The 13,856-nt window shown below is 36.1% G+C and overlaps 1 protein-coding gene across 2 annotated transcripts; it reads right to left on the bottom strand.

Annotated features, from left to right (window-relative positions):
* Positions 1–9,961: 9,961 nt before the first annotated feature.
* LOC106361088 (plant intracellular Ras-group-related LRR protein 9) lies at positions 9,962–11,914 on the bottom strand. 2 transcript variants are annotated; one of them, XM_013800788.3, is made up of 4 exons: positions 11,650–11,913; positions 11,508–11,565; positions 11,242–11,431; positions 9,962–10,391 (listed from the first exon to the last, which is right to left on the bottom strand). In XM_013800788.3, the coding sequence occupies exons 1-4, from the start codon at positions 11,744–11,746 to the stop codon at positions 10,380–10,382; spliced, it is 357 nt and encodes a 118-aa protein (XP_013656242.1). In that variant the 5' UTR covers positions 11,747–11,913; the 3' UTR covers positions 9,962–10,379. The 2 variants fall into 2 exon arrangements, with proteins under 2 accessions (XP_013656242.1, XP_048606361.1); XM_048750404.1 differs by lacking the exon at positions 9,962–10,391 and adding an exon at positions 10,425–10,866 and having other exon boundaries at positions 11,650–11,914.
* Between the last annotated feature and the right edge of the window lie 1,942 nt (positions 11,915–13,856).

Below are 13,856 nucleotides of genomic sequence, written 5' to 3'. Positions count from 1 at the left end.
AACAAGTAAATCGACACAACAATATGTTGGGCGAGTCCTCTCCAAACCGGAGACAAACTCTATATCACTATGAATCGAAAACGTTACAAGCTTCGCACTAGTTGCGTGTTCTATGCTTTAGAGAGTATTTATGTTTCTGTGTTTTTACAAGGAAGAGATGAGACCTATATTTATACAACCTGATTTGTGCTAGTTCTAATTGGAGAAGGATTTATCAATCCACCGTCATATGCATCTGATCTTGTTTCCTATTAGAACTTGGACTCCTTATTGCACAAGACTAAGCCCATCTTGTTTTATCTTTCAGGTTTAAGTCGAAGCCCATTAACCAGCCCAGTCCCGGATGGCCCAAGAGGCACCAAAGCCTCACATTCTCCACCTTGACTCTTTGGCCTCACTCATCGACTTCTCCGTCTCTCCTTTTTCTTCTTTGGCGACCAGAAGCTTCGACGAGCTCACCGCTTCGTCTTCTCCGACGATCGTCTGTTCCTCGACGCCGTCGTCACCTGAGATGCATGCTTCTCTCCGATCCTTGCTCCTCTTTGTCTCGCTCCGGCTGTAACCTCTCTCTTCTTCGATTCCCCGTGACCAAGACAAGATCCCGACTTCACCGCCGCTCGTCTTCACCGGCGATTGCTCTCACCGCCTTCACCCTTGAAAATCCAGGTTCCGTTTGCTCTTCTCATGTCTTTTTCCTTAGACATCGACCAAACCTTAACCTTTGATTTCAATTTCTTTCCAGCTCGTGCCTTGATGAATTTGTTGTAGCTTTTGTGATTTATCAAATGGCAAAGCCACTGAACTTCTCCTCACGCCCCCTTTGAAAAAACGAACCAGAACTTGTCAAAGACAAAAAAGGTATCCTCTTTTGTTTTGACTTTCCTTCCTGTATATATACGTGTCTTTAAGCCCTCTTAGAAACCTGTAATGAAAGATTCTTTTGCTGAATAATTAAACATATCTCCTTGTTTAATGTTATAGCTCATGGTGTTGACGTCTCTTCACCATCGTTACTTCCGTAAGGTAATCAAATAGAATTGTTGCTTCAATTCTTTTAAGAGCTTTGAACTTATGAATTAATAACCATGTATTCACAGCTCTGTTGAAGACGTTCCTTTCTGCAACATCACGTAATCCTTCAGGTATAACTTCTGATTCTTTTCTTTATAATGATTTTCAGCTTCTGTTTAAGCTTAACCTCTGCATAAAAATTCTTTGACTAGTATTCCTTGAAATAATTTTTGCAGATTCCTTTCATAGACGGCTCCTGTCTACACTCATCATTCTTCAAAGGTAATCTTCTACACTCAAATTCATCTTCTTCCCGAGCTTTATATAACCTTGTCGAACCATCAGTTTACTTTTCCTGAAACTGATATTTTCCTTTTGTGGCCTTTCCGCGAGGTGATCAACTCGACAGCATTGTCACCTGCAGCCACGCGAGACCTTCTAAGGCAGAACCTTGAGGATCTCCAAGCATGTCTCGAACTTCTGTCCAGGTACACACTTAGTTAGAAAATCTGCAGGGTTGATAGATGTGTGAATCTTGTGAACCGTAACGTTGCCAGCCTCAATTACGTCTCTCATAAAGTGTAGTCTAGTATCTATATGCTTAGTCCTTTCATGGAATCCTCCATTCTTAGCTAAGTGTATAGCACTCTGTGAATCTGAAAACACTCTCACATCATCTTGCTTGAATCCCAATTCACTAACAAACCCCTTAAGCCATAATGCTTCTTTAAAAGCTTCGGCTAAAGCCATGTATTCTGATTCTGTCGTTGATAGTGCGACAATATGTTGGAGACCTGATCTCCAGCTTATTGTGTTGCCTCCGACTTGAAACACATATCCTGTCACAGATCTTCTTCTGTCCAAATCGGTTGCGTAGTCTGCGTCACAGAATCCTTGTACTTTGAACTCTTCTCCTTTAGTAAACAATAGATCCGAATCTAGAGCTCCTTTAAGATATCTCATCACCCACTTAACAGCTTCCCAGTGTATTCTTCCTGGCTTGCTCATATAACGGCTGATTAAGCCTACTGCGAAACATAAGTCTGGTCTAGATCCCACCATTGCATACATTAAACTTCCAACGGCTGATGCGTATGGAATCACGTTCATGAACCTTGCTTCCTCATGCTCTTCCTTTTGTGTCAAACTTTTAAGCTTAAATTGTGGTCCGATAGGAGTAACCACAGCTTTGCTCTCTGCCATGTTAAAAGTTTCCAGCACCTTCTGTAGATACTTCCCTTGCGATAGTTTTAGAGTTCCTTTCTTCCTGTCTCTAATAATATACATTCCAAGTATTCTTGAAGCTGCTCCAAGGTCCTTCATCTCAAACTCTCTCTTCAAGCTATCTTTGATTCTTTTAATTTCTTTAGAATCCTTAGATGCTATGAGCATGTCATCAACATAGATCAAGAGATAAACCATATGAGATAAATCTGAACCTTTCATGTAGACACAAGGATCATATGCACTTCTTTCGAAGCCTTGTTGCTTCATGAAACTATCAAATCTCCTATTCCACTGTCTTGGTGACTGTTTTAATCCGTAAAGGGATTTCAACAGGAGACAAACTTGATCTTCTTTTCCCTCCTCAACGAAACCTTCTGGTTGTGCCATATAAATCTCCTCGTCTAACGTTCCGTACAGGAAAGCCGTTTTCACGTCTAGTTGTTCCAAATCTAGATCATAATTTGCAACAAGTGACAACATAATTCTAATCGACACGTGTTTCACCACTGGTGCAAACACCTCTGTGTAGTCGATCCCTTCAACTTGTGAAAACCCTTTAGCTACTAATCTAGCTTTGTATCTCGGCTTCTCAATTCCAGGAATGCCTTCTTTCAGCTTGAAAACCCACTTGCTGCCAATAATCTTCTTTTTCTCTGGTTTCTCAACCAGCTTCCAAGTCTGATTTTTCTCCAATGAATCCATCTCTTCTTGCATTCCCTCGTTCCATAACTTCCAGTTCTTACTCCTTCTTGCTTCCAAATAGGATTTAGGCTCATCCTTGTTTATTTCTTCTGCTGTAGCTAGAGCATAAGCCACGCAATCTGAATCATCAAACCTAGAAGGTTTCTTTACTTCTCTCCTGATTCTATCTCTAGCAAGAATGTAGTTGTCTAGATTTTCCTGTTGAGCTCCCACAACTTCTTCTTCTCTTTCTGAGCTTGAAGATTCAGGTTCCGAGTTTTCTGATGGTGGAGAAGCTCCACCTTGAACTGTATCCTCTGTCTCAGTGTCTGTAGTTGTGTTTGAAGGTCCTTGAATCAGCACAGGATTGAACATTACCTTTTTTGTTTTCCTTTTCTTCTCGCTGACTCCCTTAATGTCTTTAAACATCTCTTCCTCATTGAAAATCACATTTCTGCTCACTGTACATCTTAGCTCTTCTGGTAACCACACTCGATAACCTTTAGTCCCCTCTGGATATCCCATGAAAACTCCTTTCATCGCTCTTGGACTGGTTTTGGCCTGAGTCACGTGAACATAAGCTGTACACCCGAACTTCCTTAGATGATTTAAGTCTGTTTTGGTTCCAGACCAAACCTCTGCCGGTAGTTTGAAGTTAATAGCTGTACTAGGAGATCGGTTGATTAAGTAGACGGCTGTAGAAGCCGCTTCCGCCCAGAACTTTTGCTCTAAGCCTGCCTCTGTCAACATACATCTTACCTTCTCCATAATAGTACGGTTCATGCGTTCTGATACTCCGTTTTGCTGTGGAGTATAGACGCATGTTCTGTGTCTTTTAATCCCTGCTTCCTTACACAATGTGTCCATCTGTGTATTGCAGAACTCTAATCCGTTATCCGTCCTTAGACACTTCACCTTCTTTCCTGTCTCAGTTTCTACGCATGTTTTCCATTCCTTGAAGTTTTGAAACACTTCATTCTTTGATCTTAGGAAATAGATCCAAACTTTCCTAGAAAAATCATCAATGAATGTAACAAAATAGAAACATCCTCCGAGACTCTCTACCACCGAAGGTGAACCCCATAAATCTGAATGGATGTACTCTAGGACTTCCTTAGACGTGTGCTTGCCTTTTGGAAAGCTTAGCTTGTGTGCTTTACCCAGAACGCAATTCTCGCAAAACTCTAACGTCTTCACATCCTTTGCGTTTAAATATCCTTCCTTGACTAGAATATTCATGCCCTTTAGACTCATATGTCCAAGCCTAGAGTGCCACCTTTTAGTCAAATCGATATCAGGCCTTGCGACTGCAGCTTCACCATCCAATACTGTCCCTTGTAAGTAGTACAGACCATCACAGTATTTTCCAGAAATAACCTTCTGATCTCCTTTGTAAAACTGTACCATGAAGTCTTTGCCTTCGTATCTGCATCCCATCTTCTCCAATAAACCGTAGGAGATAAGGTTTCTTCCCATTGTAGGCATGTAACGAACATCAGTGAGAATCACGCTCGATCCATCATTATTCATGATCCTGATCTTCCCGATCCCTTTAATCTCGCTGATAGTGTTATTTCCCATCAAAACCTTTCCTCCTTCTATGTCTTCAAGATCAAATAAGACATCTTTATTTGGGGTGATATGGAATGTACAGCCAGAATCAAGTACCCACTCGTCTTTAGTAGCTTGCTGGCTAGCCACTAATACTAATGGTTCCTCCTTCTCTTCTGCTATGTTGACTGAATTTGATGGCTTCTTTCTTTCTGGACACTGCTTTTTAAAATGTCCTTCCTTGCCACACGTCCAACATTCTTTAGAGAACTTAGGTCTTGATTTTGATCGGTTATTGCTTTTAGATCTAGCTCTCCAAGTCTTATCGTTCTTCTTCTCACCTCTGCCTCTGTTGTCGCCAGCAAACAGCCCCTCCGAGTTATTTTTAGACTTGTTAAGAAGTCCCTTCTCCCTTAATTCTACTTCCTTAGAATAGGCAGAGCTTGTAACATCTCGGACTGTTAAAGTCTCCTTCCCGCTTCCATACTTGAGAGCATCCACGAGAGACTCATACTGCTTAGGCAAGCTTGTTAGAATCTGAATAGCTTGGTCTTCTTCGCTAATCTTGATATCCAGACTAGCTAGATCAGCCACAAGTTTCAGGAACACATCTAAATTTTCCTCAATAGACTTATGTTCATCCATTCTGAAACCTGCATATCTTTGCTTCATGTAGATTCGATTAGGTAACGTCTTGGTTTGATACTCGGCTTCTAGAGCCTTCCACATAGCTAATGCTGTTGTCTCGTGCATGACTTTGCGTAGTATGAGATCAGATAGACAGACACTGATCAGGTTCTTGGTACGCAATTCCTTGTCTTGCTCCTTAGGATCAAGTTTAGTATCCTTCTGTTCTTCACCTTCAACCACCGTAGAAGGATCTCTCTCCTTAAGAACAGACCCCAAACCAAAAATCTCTAACTGACATAGCATCTTGTATTTCCATAGACCAAAGTCACCCTTCCCATCGAACTTCTCCACTTCAAATTTCTTTGATGTTGCTTCCATCTCTCTATTAACCCGAAAACTATTTGTTTCTTTGTTTGCAGGTTGATGTAACGCGCCCTGACCTTCAAGCTTCAATAACAACGAGCTGAGACCTTCTTACCACACCAGATAAGTATTCTGCTTGTTTGTTTTATTGAATCTTGCCTTCGAATCTCTGTACTTGGATCTAGATTAGCCTTAGCTCTGATACCACTTGTAGAGAATCGACCTTGGCTGCTTCTTGTAACAAGTAAATCGACACAACAATATGTTGGGCGAGTCCTCTCCAAACCGGAGACAAACTCTATATCACTATGAATCGAAAACGTTACAAGCTTCGCACTAGTTGCGTGTTCTATGCTTTAGAGAGTATTTATGTTTCTGTGTATTACAAGGAAGAGATGAGACCTATATTTATACAACCTGATTTGTGCTAGTTCTAATTGGAGAAGGATTTATCAATCCACCGTCATATGCATCTGATCTTGTTTCCTATTAGAACTTGGACTCCTTATTGCACAAGACTAAGCCCATCTTGTTTTATCTTTCAGGTTTAAGTCGAAGCCCATTAACCAGCCCAGTCCCGGATGGCCCAAGAGGCACCAAAGCCTCACATTAACCTTAGATAATCCTGAACAAAAACATCAAAATAAGCTAATTTATCAAGACTTTTCAGTTTGGTCGTTTTCAGTGGATGGTGAGGATTTCTTCGGTTTCTTGGACGGTCTTCCTTGTGGCATATTGGGTGGCTTAGGCACAGAAGGTAGTTTACATTTTCGCTTATTGTGTCCAGTTTGGCGACAGTTACTACATGTCTACAAAATAAGAAAACAATGAATCAAACAAGAAATAAAGAGAAATAACTTAGGCTGATAGGCATTGCAATAAGAAACCATAAAAAGTTATCATTACCATTATAATATTGGCATGAAATGAAGAAAATTCCAGAGGTGGTTTTGGTGGATTAGGTGGATTGACTGGTGCTTTCTTGCAGGTTCTTTTGTTATGTCCGGGAGCTCCACAATTAGAACATTTCTACAAAAAAAAAGCGAAGTTCAAGCAGACACTGAGGCATAAATATTAACCAAAAAACAGAAAAACTTACCACAACAATTTTCTCTAAAAGAGTTTCTTCTGGCTCAGAGATTTTATCTTGGGGTTGACTTGGTTCACAGCCGTCTTTTTCACTCGGATCACGGATTCTGTCATTCTTTTTTGGTCTTCCCGGCATGATTCTATCAGGAGGAGGCATGACAACTACATTAGAATGTTTATCCCATAACTACATCCCATTGACAGGGAAAATAAGATAGCTGTAACAGAGCTTCCACTTCTCAATATAATTAATATCAGTCCGATACAACAGTCTCTGGCAGCACAGAATGCCACTTACGTCATAGGTTCGGCAAGTGCAGGAAACATTGTCTCTTACTCGCACAACATACTTATTTCTTCCCATAATTTGAAAAACGTAAGAGTCGTCATCTCTTTCTTTCGATAGTTTGAGAAATAGTTAGAGATTAAAGAAAGCGTAAGTCATAAGTACTACCTGATGTTTTAAATAAATGCGGTGTTGTTTTTATTAAGAAATCATGTAGTTCAAAAATAATCAAAACTCAACGTTTTGTTTAAACGGTAAAACTAACAGAGGGGCTGTTACACTAAGATAAGTGAATTAAGGGGTTTCTACGTTGAATCAATAATTAGGGGGTTTATACCCGAATGAAACATAATTGAGAGGTTTTGACATTAAAAATCTTTTTAATAGCTATCATGTCAATTTTTCATTCTTCTTCTGATAAAGACAATTTTAAAATTTACATAACTTTACTTGCGGTATGTATATGATTCCTGAATGGAATACTACCTGTTCTAATATAGTTGACATTTCTTAAAATATTCCAATAATTGTTTATGCTTTTCTTACAACCATAAACTTTCGTTATGTTTTGTTTTTGAGAAACTTTTTTTTTGCTAAAAGAGAACCATTTTTAAAAAAACTTATACTCCAGTTTTTAACAAAATTATTAACAGATATCAATACATTTATAAAATGGATAAATCTGTAGCAATACATTCTATAATCACTTTTGGATTAACTGGATAGAGCTGCGGAATTATAGTTTTGATGTCACTCATGAAATTATGAATTAGAAACTGATTGAAGTTTGATGCAATAAAGAACTTGTAATTACTAACCAAGTCTTCTCGGCTTAACGGTAAATGAGTTCAAGCTGGAATTTTAATCATGAGTTTGATTTGCATTAACCAACTAATCGTGCCATTTAGATGGATTAGTTGGTATTCAGATGTAAGATTTTGTGGGTTTATAAAAGTATAAAGTCTTTGGGATCTCCACGATTATCAAAAAAAAATTCGTAATTACTTTTCAAAGTATTAAAACAATAGTTCTTTTTGTCAACAATTAGACTAATCATGCCATTTAGATGGATTAGTTGGTATTCGGATGTAAGGTTTCGTGGGTTTATAAAAGTATAAAGTCTTTGGGATCTCCACGATTACCAAAAAAAAAAAATTGTAATTACTTTTCAAAGTATTAAAACAATAGTTAATTGTTGACAAAAAGAAGTTAGTTGTATATTTTTTCTTGAGAATATATATGAATAAAGAACACAAATAAATATCAAATATCTGATATTGATTGCCAAAAATAATATTGATTGCTGATAATATTGTAGTGGAAACAATGGATATGCTTTTCTGGTTACTTTTAATAAATACTTTAAAATCTGGCACTCTTAGTTAATCCCCTGATATTATGTATATTCAAACTCTTGTCGAGGAATAATAGCTATATATATTATATACACGATGGTCCAAACACAGCTGTTGCATGGGAACAATTAAATTTAATAAAAAATCCAACTGTAGAAAATTATATGCGCAGAACCAGTACTGAAACATTCCATTGTGAGAATTAAGTAAATTATTCATGAACTATGAAATGGTCTTATTCATTAAAACGTGTGGGAATGGACATTTCGCGGCCGAAGTTTTTATGTGGCCATCATTCATACAATGGTTCGGGAAGTTTTACGTAAACTATTCTCTTTTGGTTTGGAACGTTGGATGACTGTCGTTATTCCGTTATGAATTTTTTCTTTGCTTTGAAACTTGTTGTGATTATTTCATTATGATATGCACCAATACTCGTAGTGTGGCATGCAAACAAAAAGGTGACATATGGTTGATAACGTAGTAATGAAAACCAATGCGAGAGCTTAATCAGTGTCTCAACCACACAAGGATAGTCTATATTGTAGGTGAGTTTTGGAAATTTAACCGATTCGGGTTCGAATCAATTCCACGATACTAAATCGGTGTAGATGCGAGGGTGGACCCATAGAGGAAAAACAGGTCCACTTGACACCGGTTAAATATAAAAAGTTGATTTGTAAACTTAATATAGTAATATGACAGAGCTCAGTTGGTCACCGTTCTCATCCTCTGAACCCCCGAATCCAAGTTCGAAATTTCCGTAGAACAAATTTTCAAAATAGCACATTTCTAAGTTTATGTCACAAAAACTAAAATGACCAAAATATCATTTTATCTTTTGAAAAATTTTATTTTATTTTATTTTTCAAAATTTGAAATCTTATCTCAAAACTCCACTCCCCAACTCTAAATCCTAAACCCCACCCCTTAACTCTAAACCCTAAACCCCACCCCTAAACCCTAAATCCTAAACTCCACCCCTTAACTCTAAACCCTAATGTCTAAATTAATTTACTATTGAAGTATAAGTGTATATTTATCTCTTTTGATAAAACATTAAATGCTATTTTGGTCATTTTTATTCTTAGAGACTATACAAAAACCTTTTTATTGATATCCTAGTCATTTTCTCATTTCCATACTGCACCCGTATTTTGTCCTCTTTATTGTAATAAAACTTTTTTTTATTATATTTGGCCTTTTTGGGTAAGAAACCATGCTTTAATCTTCATTTGAATAATAGGAAAAATAATGTATCCGTAGGTTGCATCTCCGGTTGAATATTACTAGTATATATACTTTTCTATAGGTCTGGAATACCAAATTAATAAAATAAAAAACATAACCATTGTGTCTATCAGTCTCTGTATATCATGATAGTCAACGTAGCTCTTTGAACTTGACTATCATCTGCACTTGCTCGTTTATTCATCAAACACACGGTGCATGAAATACGGCGACATTTAGAAGCCGTGGAAGAAGTTAATTAAGGTGACGGTAAGAACGGACGTGGAAAGATTATGCTTGCAGCTTGTTTAGTTAGAGCACCGTTAACCTAGAGATCCTAAATGGGTCTATTATTTTTTTTTAAATATTTTTTAATTGTAAAAGTGAATTAAGAAACTGGATTAAGAGATCCGGAAATTTACCTGCTCCAATACAAGTCTCTTAATTAAGGATTCTTAATTTTTTTTTTTTTTAATTAAACATCAATTTTTTTTTTCTTATTAACATTGATTTTAAAATAAAAACATAAAAACAAAAATAAGTGTTTAAAAGTAAACTTCATAATTAAAACTCAAGTCATGACTAACCAATGTGTTTATTTGTATGTCAATAGGTAAGTGTGGATTATCTTACAAAACCACTTATAGTTTTCAAGGAAATGAATAGAATCCTCAAGCCAGGAGGACTCGCTCTAATGAGGTTGGTTCTCTTTTAACACAAACCTGCCAAGTCTTGTGGATTCTCAAACGGATCACTCCCTCTCTTGTCTTTATCTCTGCAGCTTCTCCAACCGTTGCTTCTTCACTAAAGCAATCTCGATATGGACATCGACTGGTGACGCAGATCATGCTCTCATTGTTGGATCATACTTTCACTATGCTGGCGGATATGAACCGACTGGTAACAAGTTTATCTAACACTTGAAGCTCAAGACAAACATGTCACTTACGTGTTGATCAACACCAGTTCTGTAACACAAGACAGACGCATACAAGAGCTGGTTTAGGGGAAAATAATTATATTTGAAACTCTGAAGCATAAAGACCAATGTAGCAGTGTGGACTGTGAAGCAAAGGGAATGTTGCAAAACTTGAAGAAAAAAGAAATACAAAAACTAATATCACAATTAGAGAAACTGTATCTTCTCAGTTACAGCTGCAAGTTTGAAGTTCTGCTTCTTTTTGAGGGAACTTCAACGCTTTGTAGTGTTGAGTTCTTGAAACCTTGGAGTGCTGACCATCCAAAGAATAGCTTAGCTTTATGTCAACGTCTCGAGGATTCTTCTTGTTATAAGAAACCGACATGCATGCTTCCAGTGATTGTCTCACCTTCACATATTGTTAACCTATCTTCAAGGTACATGACTGTTTGTTTCCAGTGCGTAGCACGAGACTTCGGTCCTCCAAAATATGCAACTACCAGAGAAGGTTGTACCAAAGCACCCTGCATCCGTTACAATTATTTCAAATACCTAAGCTCATATTTCTACAAAACTATCAAATCCCAGGAAAGTTTTGTAAGAGAAAAAACAGCTAAACAACCTAGAAAAACTCGAACCAGGCATATAAGAGACATCTATCTGGTAACAGATGTAGGGTCTTTAGCATAAAGAAACTAAGAATCTATATAAATGAGGAAAGAACCAAACAAGAAAGTAATTAAGTAAAGGAGTACCTTGGGGAACAATTTGTCCATAACTTCCAAAGCACGAGTTGAGTTCCATCCATAAAAGTTCCATAGAAGCCAGGAACAGACCCAAGACTTACCCCTTTCACAACAATGCAATAAATTGTAATTTCAAAAGGAACAAGAAGTAACCTGGAGGTGATTGTTGGAGAGATCAACAAGCAACCCTTGTATCCTCCCAAACGCTTCAGGAAGCAACCTCAGCTTCCTCCCAGACAAATCCACCGTATTCTCCAACGCCTTCTGCAGTATTCCCACAACCTCCACCTCCTTAACATTCTCCTCCTCATCCACCTCCACAGACTCATAAATCCTCACCAGCCTTTTTTCAACGAACAAATCGAAATTTAGAAGTTTCCAAACCAAGCAAAGAAGATGAAAGGGAAGAAAAAACTCACAAGCGAAACCATATGATCACATCCCAATTCCGTGAGAAACCCTTCATAAACAAACGCCCTGAAACACAATTTCAAACCATATAAATTCTCGGATTCATCGAATTTTTAACATTGAAAGGTTCGAACTTTTCGGCAAACAAACCTGGATTTCGATGAAACCTGCTTGACTTTGGAAGGATTAACAATGGCGTTAGTGGAAGATTGAAGCAGGACGGAGAAGACAAGAGTGAGATCGCCATTTAGACACGTGTCTAATAATAAACGTTTCTTCCACCCCTAATTAATTAAGATACGTGCCTTCAGTTATTATCTATTTTTCTTTTTTCTTAATTCCCAATTTCGAACTGCATTACAAATCTTCATTGTAGACTTATGAAATTTGTGTGATGGAAAATCATGGTTCACACTATCATATACATATATATATATATATATACTTCCTTTGGCAAGAGAAATCAGATAGGCTACACAAGAACGTACCATATGTGGCTGAAAACTAGGGGCGGATAAAATATATATCCGTAAGTTTTGATACGATTTGTTATATGTTCCTATCCGGACCCAAAAATCCGGATATCGGTAATTTTACGAAAAGATAAATATTAATATGTATATTCGTAAGAAATGAAGCAAATCAAAAATACTACTTCCTCCATTTTTTTATATAAGTCGATTTTTATGTTCAAATTATATAGCGTTTTCGGTTTTCTATGTAAAATTTATTAACACTTAATGTTATATGACCAATGATAATATACCTTCTATTTAATTATTGGTTGATTTGTGGTTAGGTAAATAATTAATGATGTTTTTGTTTAGAAAATATAAAAAATTAATGATTTCTTAATCTATGTGCACAATTCTAAAACGACTTATATTAAAAAACGGAGGGAATAATATTTTGGAGAATGGGTATTCATCCGATCTGTTCTTATATGTACATATATATACATATATTAAAAAAATTATGTATATGAATTATATAAATATTATATTTTATGTAATTTTTATAATAATTTTTGGATTTCTAAAAAGTAAGTAATTTTTATTTTTGTAATAAAATTTTATTATTTTATATTATTTAGGATTATTTATTTTTATTTATTTTATCTGTACGGATCAAATTTGATATCGAGATTAAAAAAAGTTTGGATATCTAGACACTGAATATCTGAGTAACTACGAATCAAATCGGATCGGATAATTGGTTATTCGGCCGAAATGGATCGGATTACAAATACCTCCAAAAGTTTATATATTCTTTTTTTTTTTTGAGAAAACAAAATTTTATATATTCGATTCGTGCATATCCTACTGCAAACATATTATAACAAATTAACTACTTAGTTAGGAGCTCCATAGCGTCTTGCAGCCATCTTATGAGCAATGGATTTGGGAACACAACAGAAACTGCTTTTATACATGGAAAATAACATTTTTGGGCTACTGTAATGAATCTTTCATGATATTTCATCGAATGATTTTAACGTTAAATAATAAGAATTGAAAAATATACTGCCTCCCGGAATATCAAACTTCACACATATTAAACAGGAGACCGTATGTCTATTTCTAATCCTACCTACGCCACTGACTTTTAAGAATAAAAATCCAATATATGGAGTCCTCTCTTCAATTTGAATAAAAAAATTAGTATTTTTATCGAAGAAGAAAGCAAATTTGTAGAGTTATTAGCATATACTCCATCCGGTTTTAAAAGATCCATATTCTAGACTTTTCACATATATTAAAAAAACTCATTAAATATGCATTGTTTTTTGTGAATAACAATTTTTCATAATTTTTAGCCAATAGAAATTCAATAAACACCATTAATTTTTTTGAAACTTACAAATTTTCATAAAATCATACATTGAAAAAGTAAAAAATGTATCTTTTTGAAACAAATTTTTTTTCTAGAACATACATCTTTTAGGAACGAAGAGAGTATATATTACCAAACTTCGGTTTCCTTTTATTTAATTCTCCTTTTTTGGGTAAAAGAAATTTTAGTTTATAACTCCATTTGTGAAGTATTGGCTTTTAAAATATAGTCTTTATCAATGAGATAACACCATTATATAAATGGTCAAGATACATTAAATTATAGGTCAAATTATAATAACGGCAAGTAGACTGAATTGATTGTATAAATATACAAATATCAGCATCTATAAAATAAAAGAATGGCTCAAGTTTTTATTGAAGAAATGGAATGTGATAAAAAAAAAAAAAAAGTAAAAGCGAATGTGCCTCTCCATTTCTCTCATATTGAACATAGCACGAGCAATTTTAATCCAACTCATCCTAAGGCGGAGAATGTTTAAAATGAAAAGAATATTGATTTTG

This window comes from Brassica napus, chromosome C3 (genome assembly GCF_020379485.1).
Source record: "Brassica napus cultivar Da-Ae chromosome C3, Da-Ae, whole genome shotgun sequence".
Taxonomy (NCBI): domain Eukaryota; kingdom Viridiplantae; phylum Streptophyta; class Magnoliopsida; order Brassicales; family Brassicaceae; genus Brassica; species Brassica napus.
Note: the sequence above shows the minus strand (reverse complement) of the source record. Positions and strands in the feature narration are given on the sequence as shown.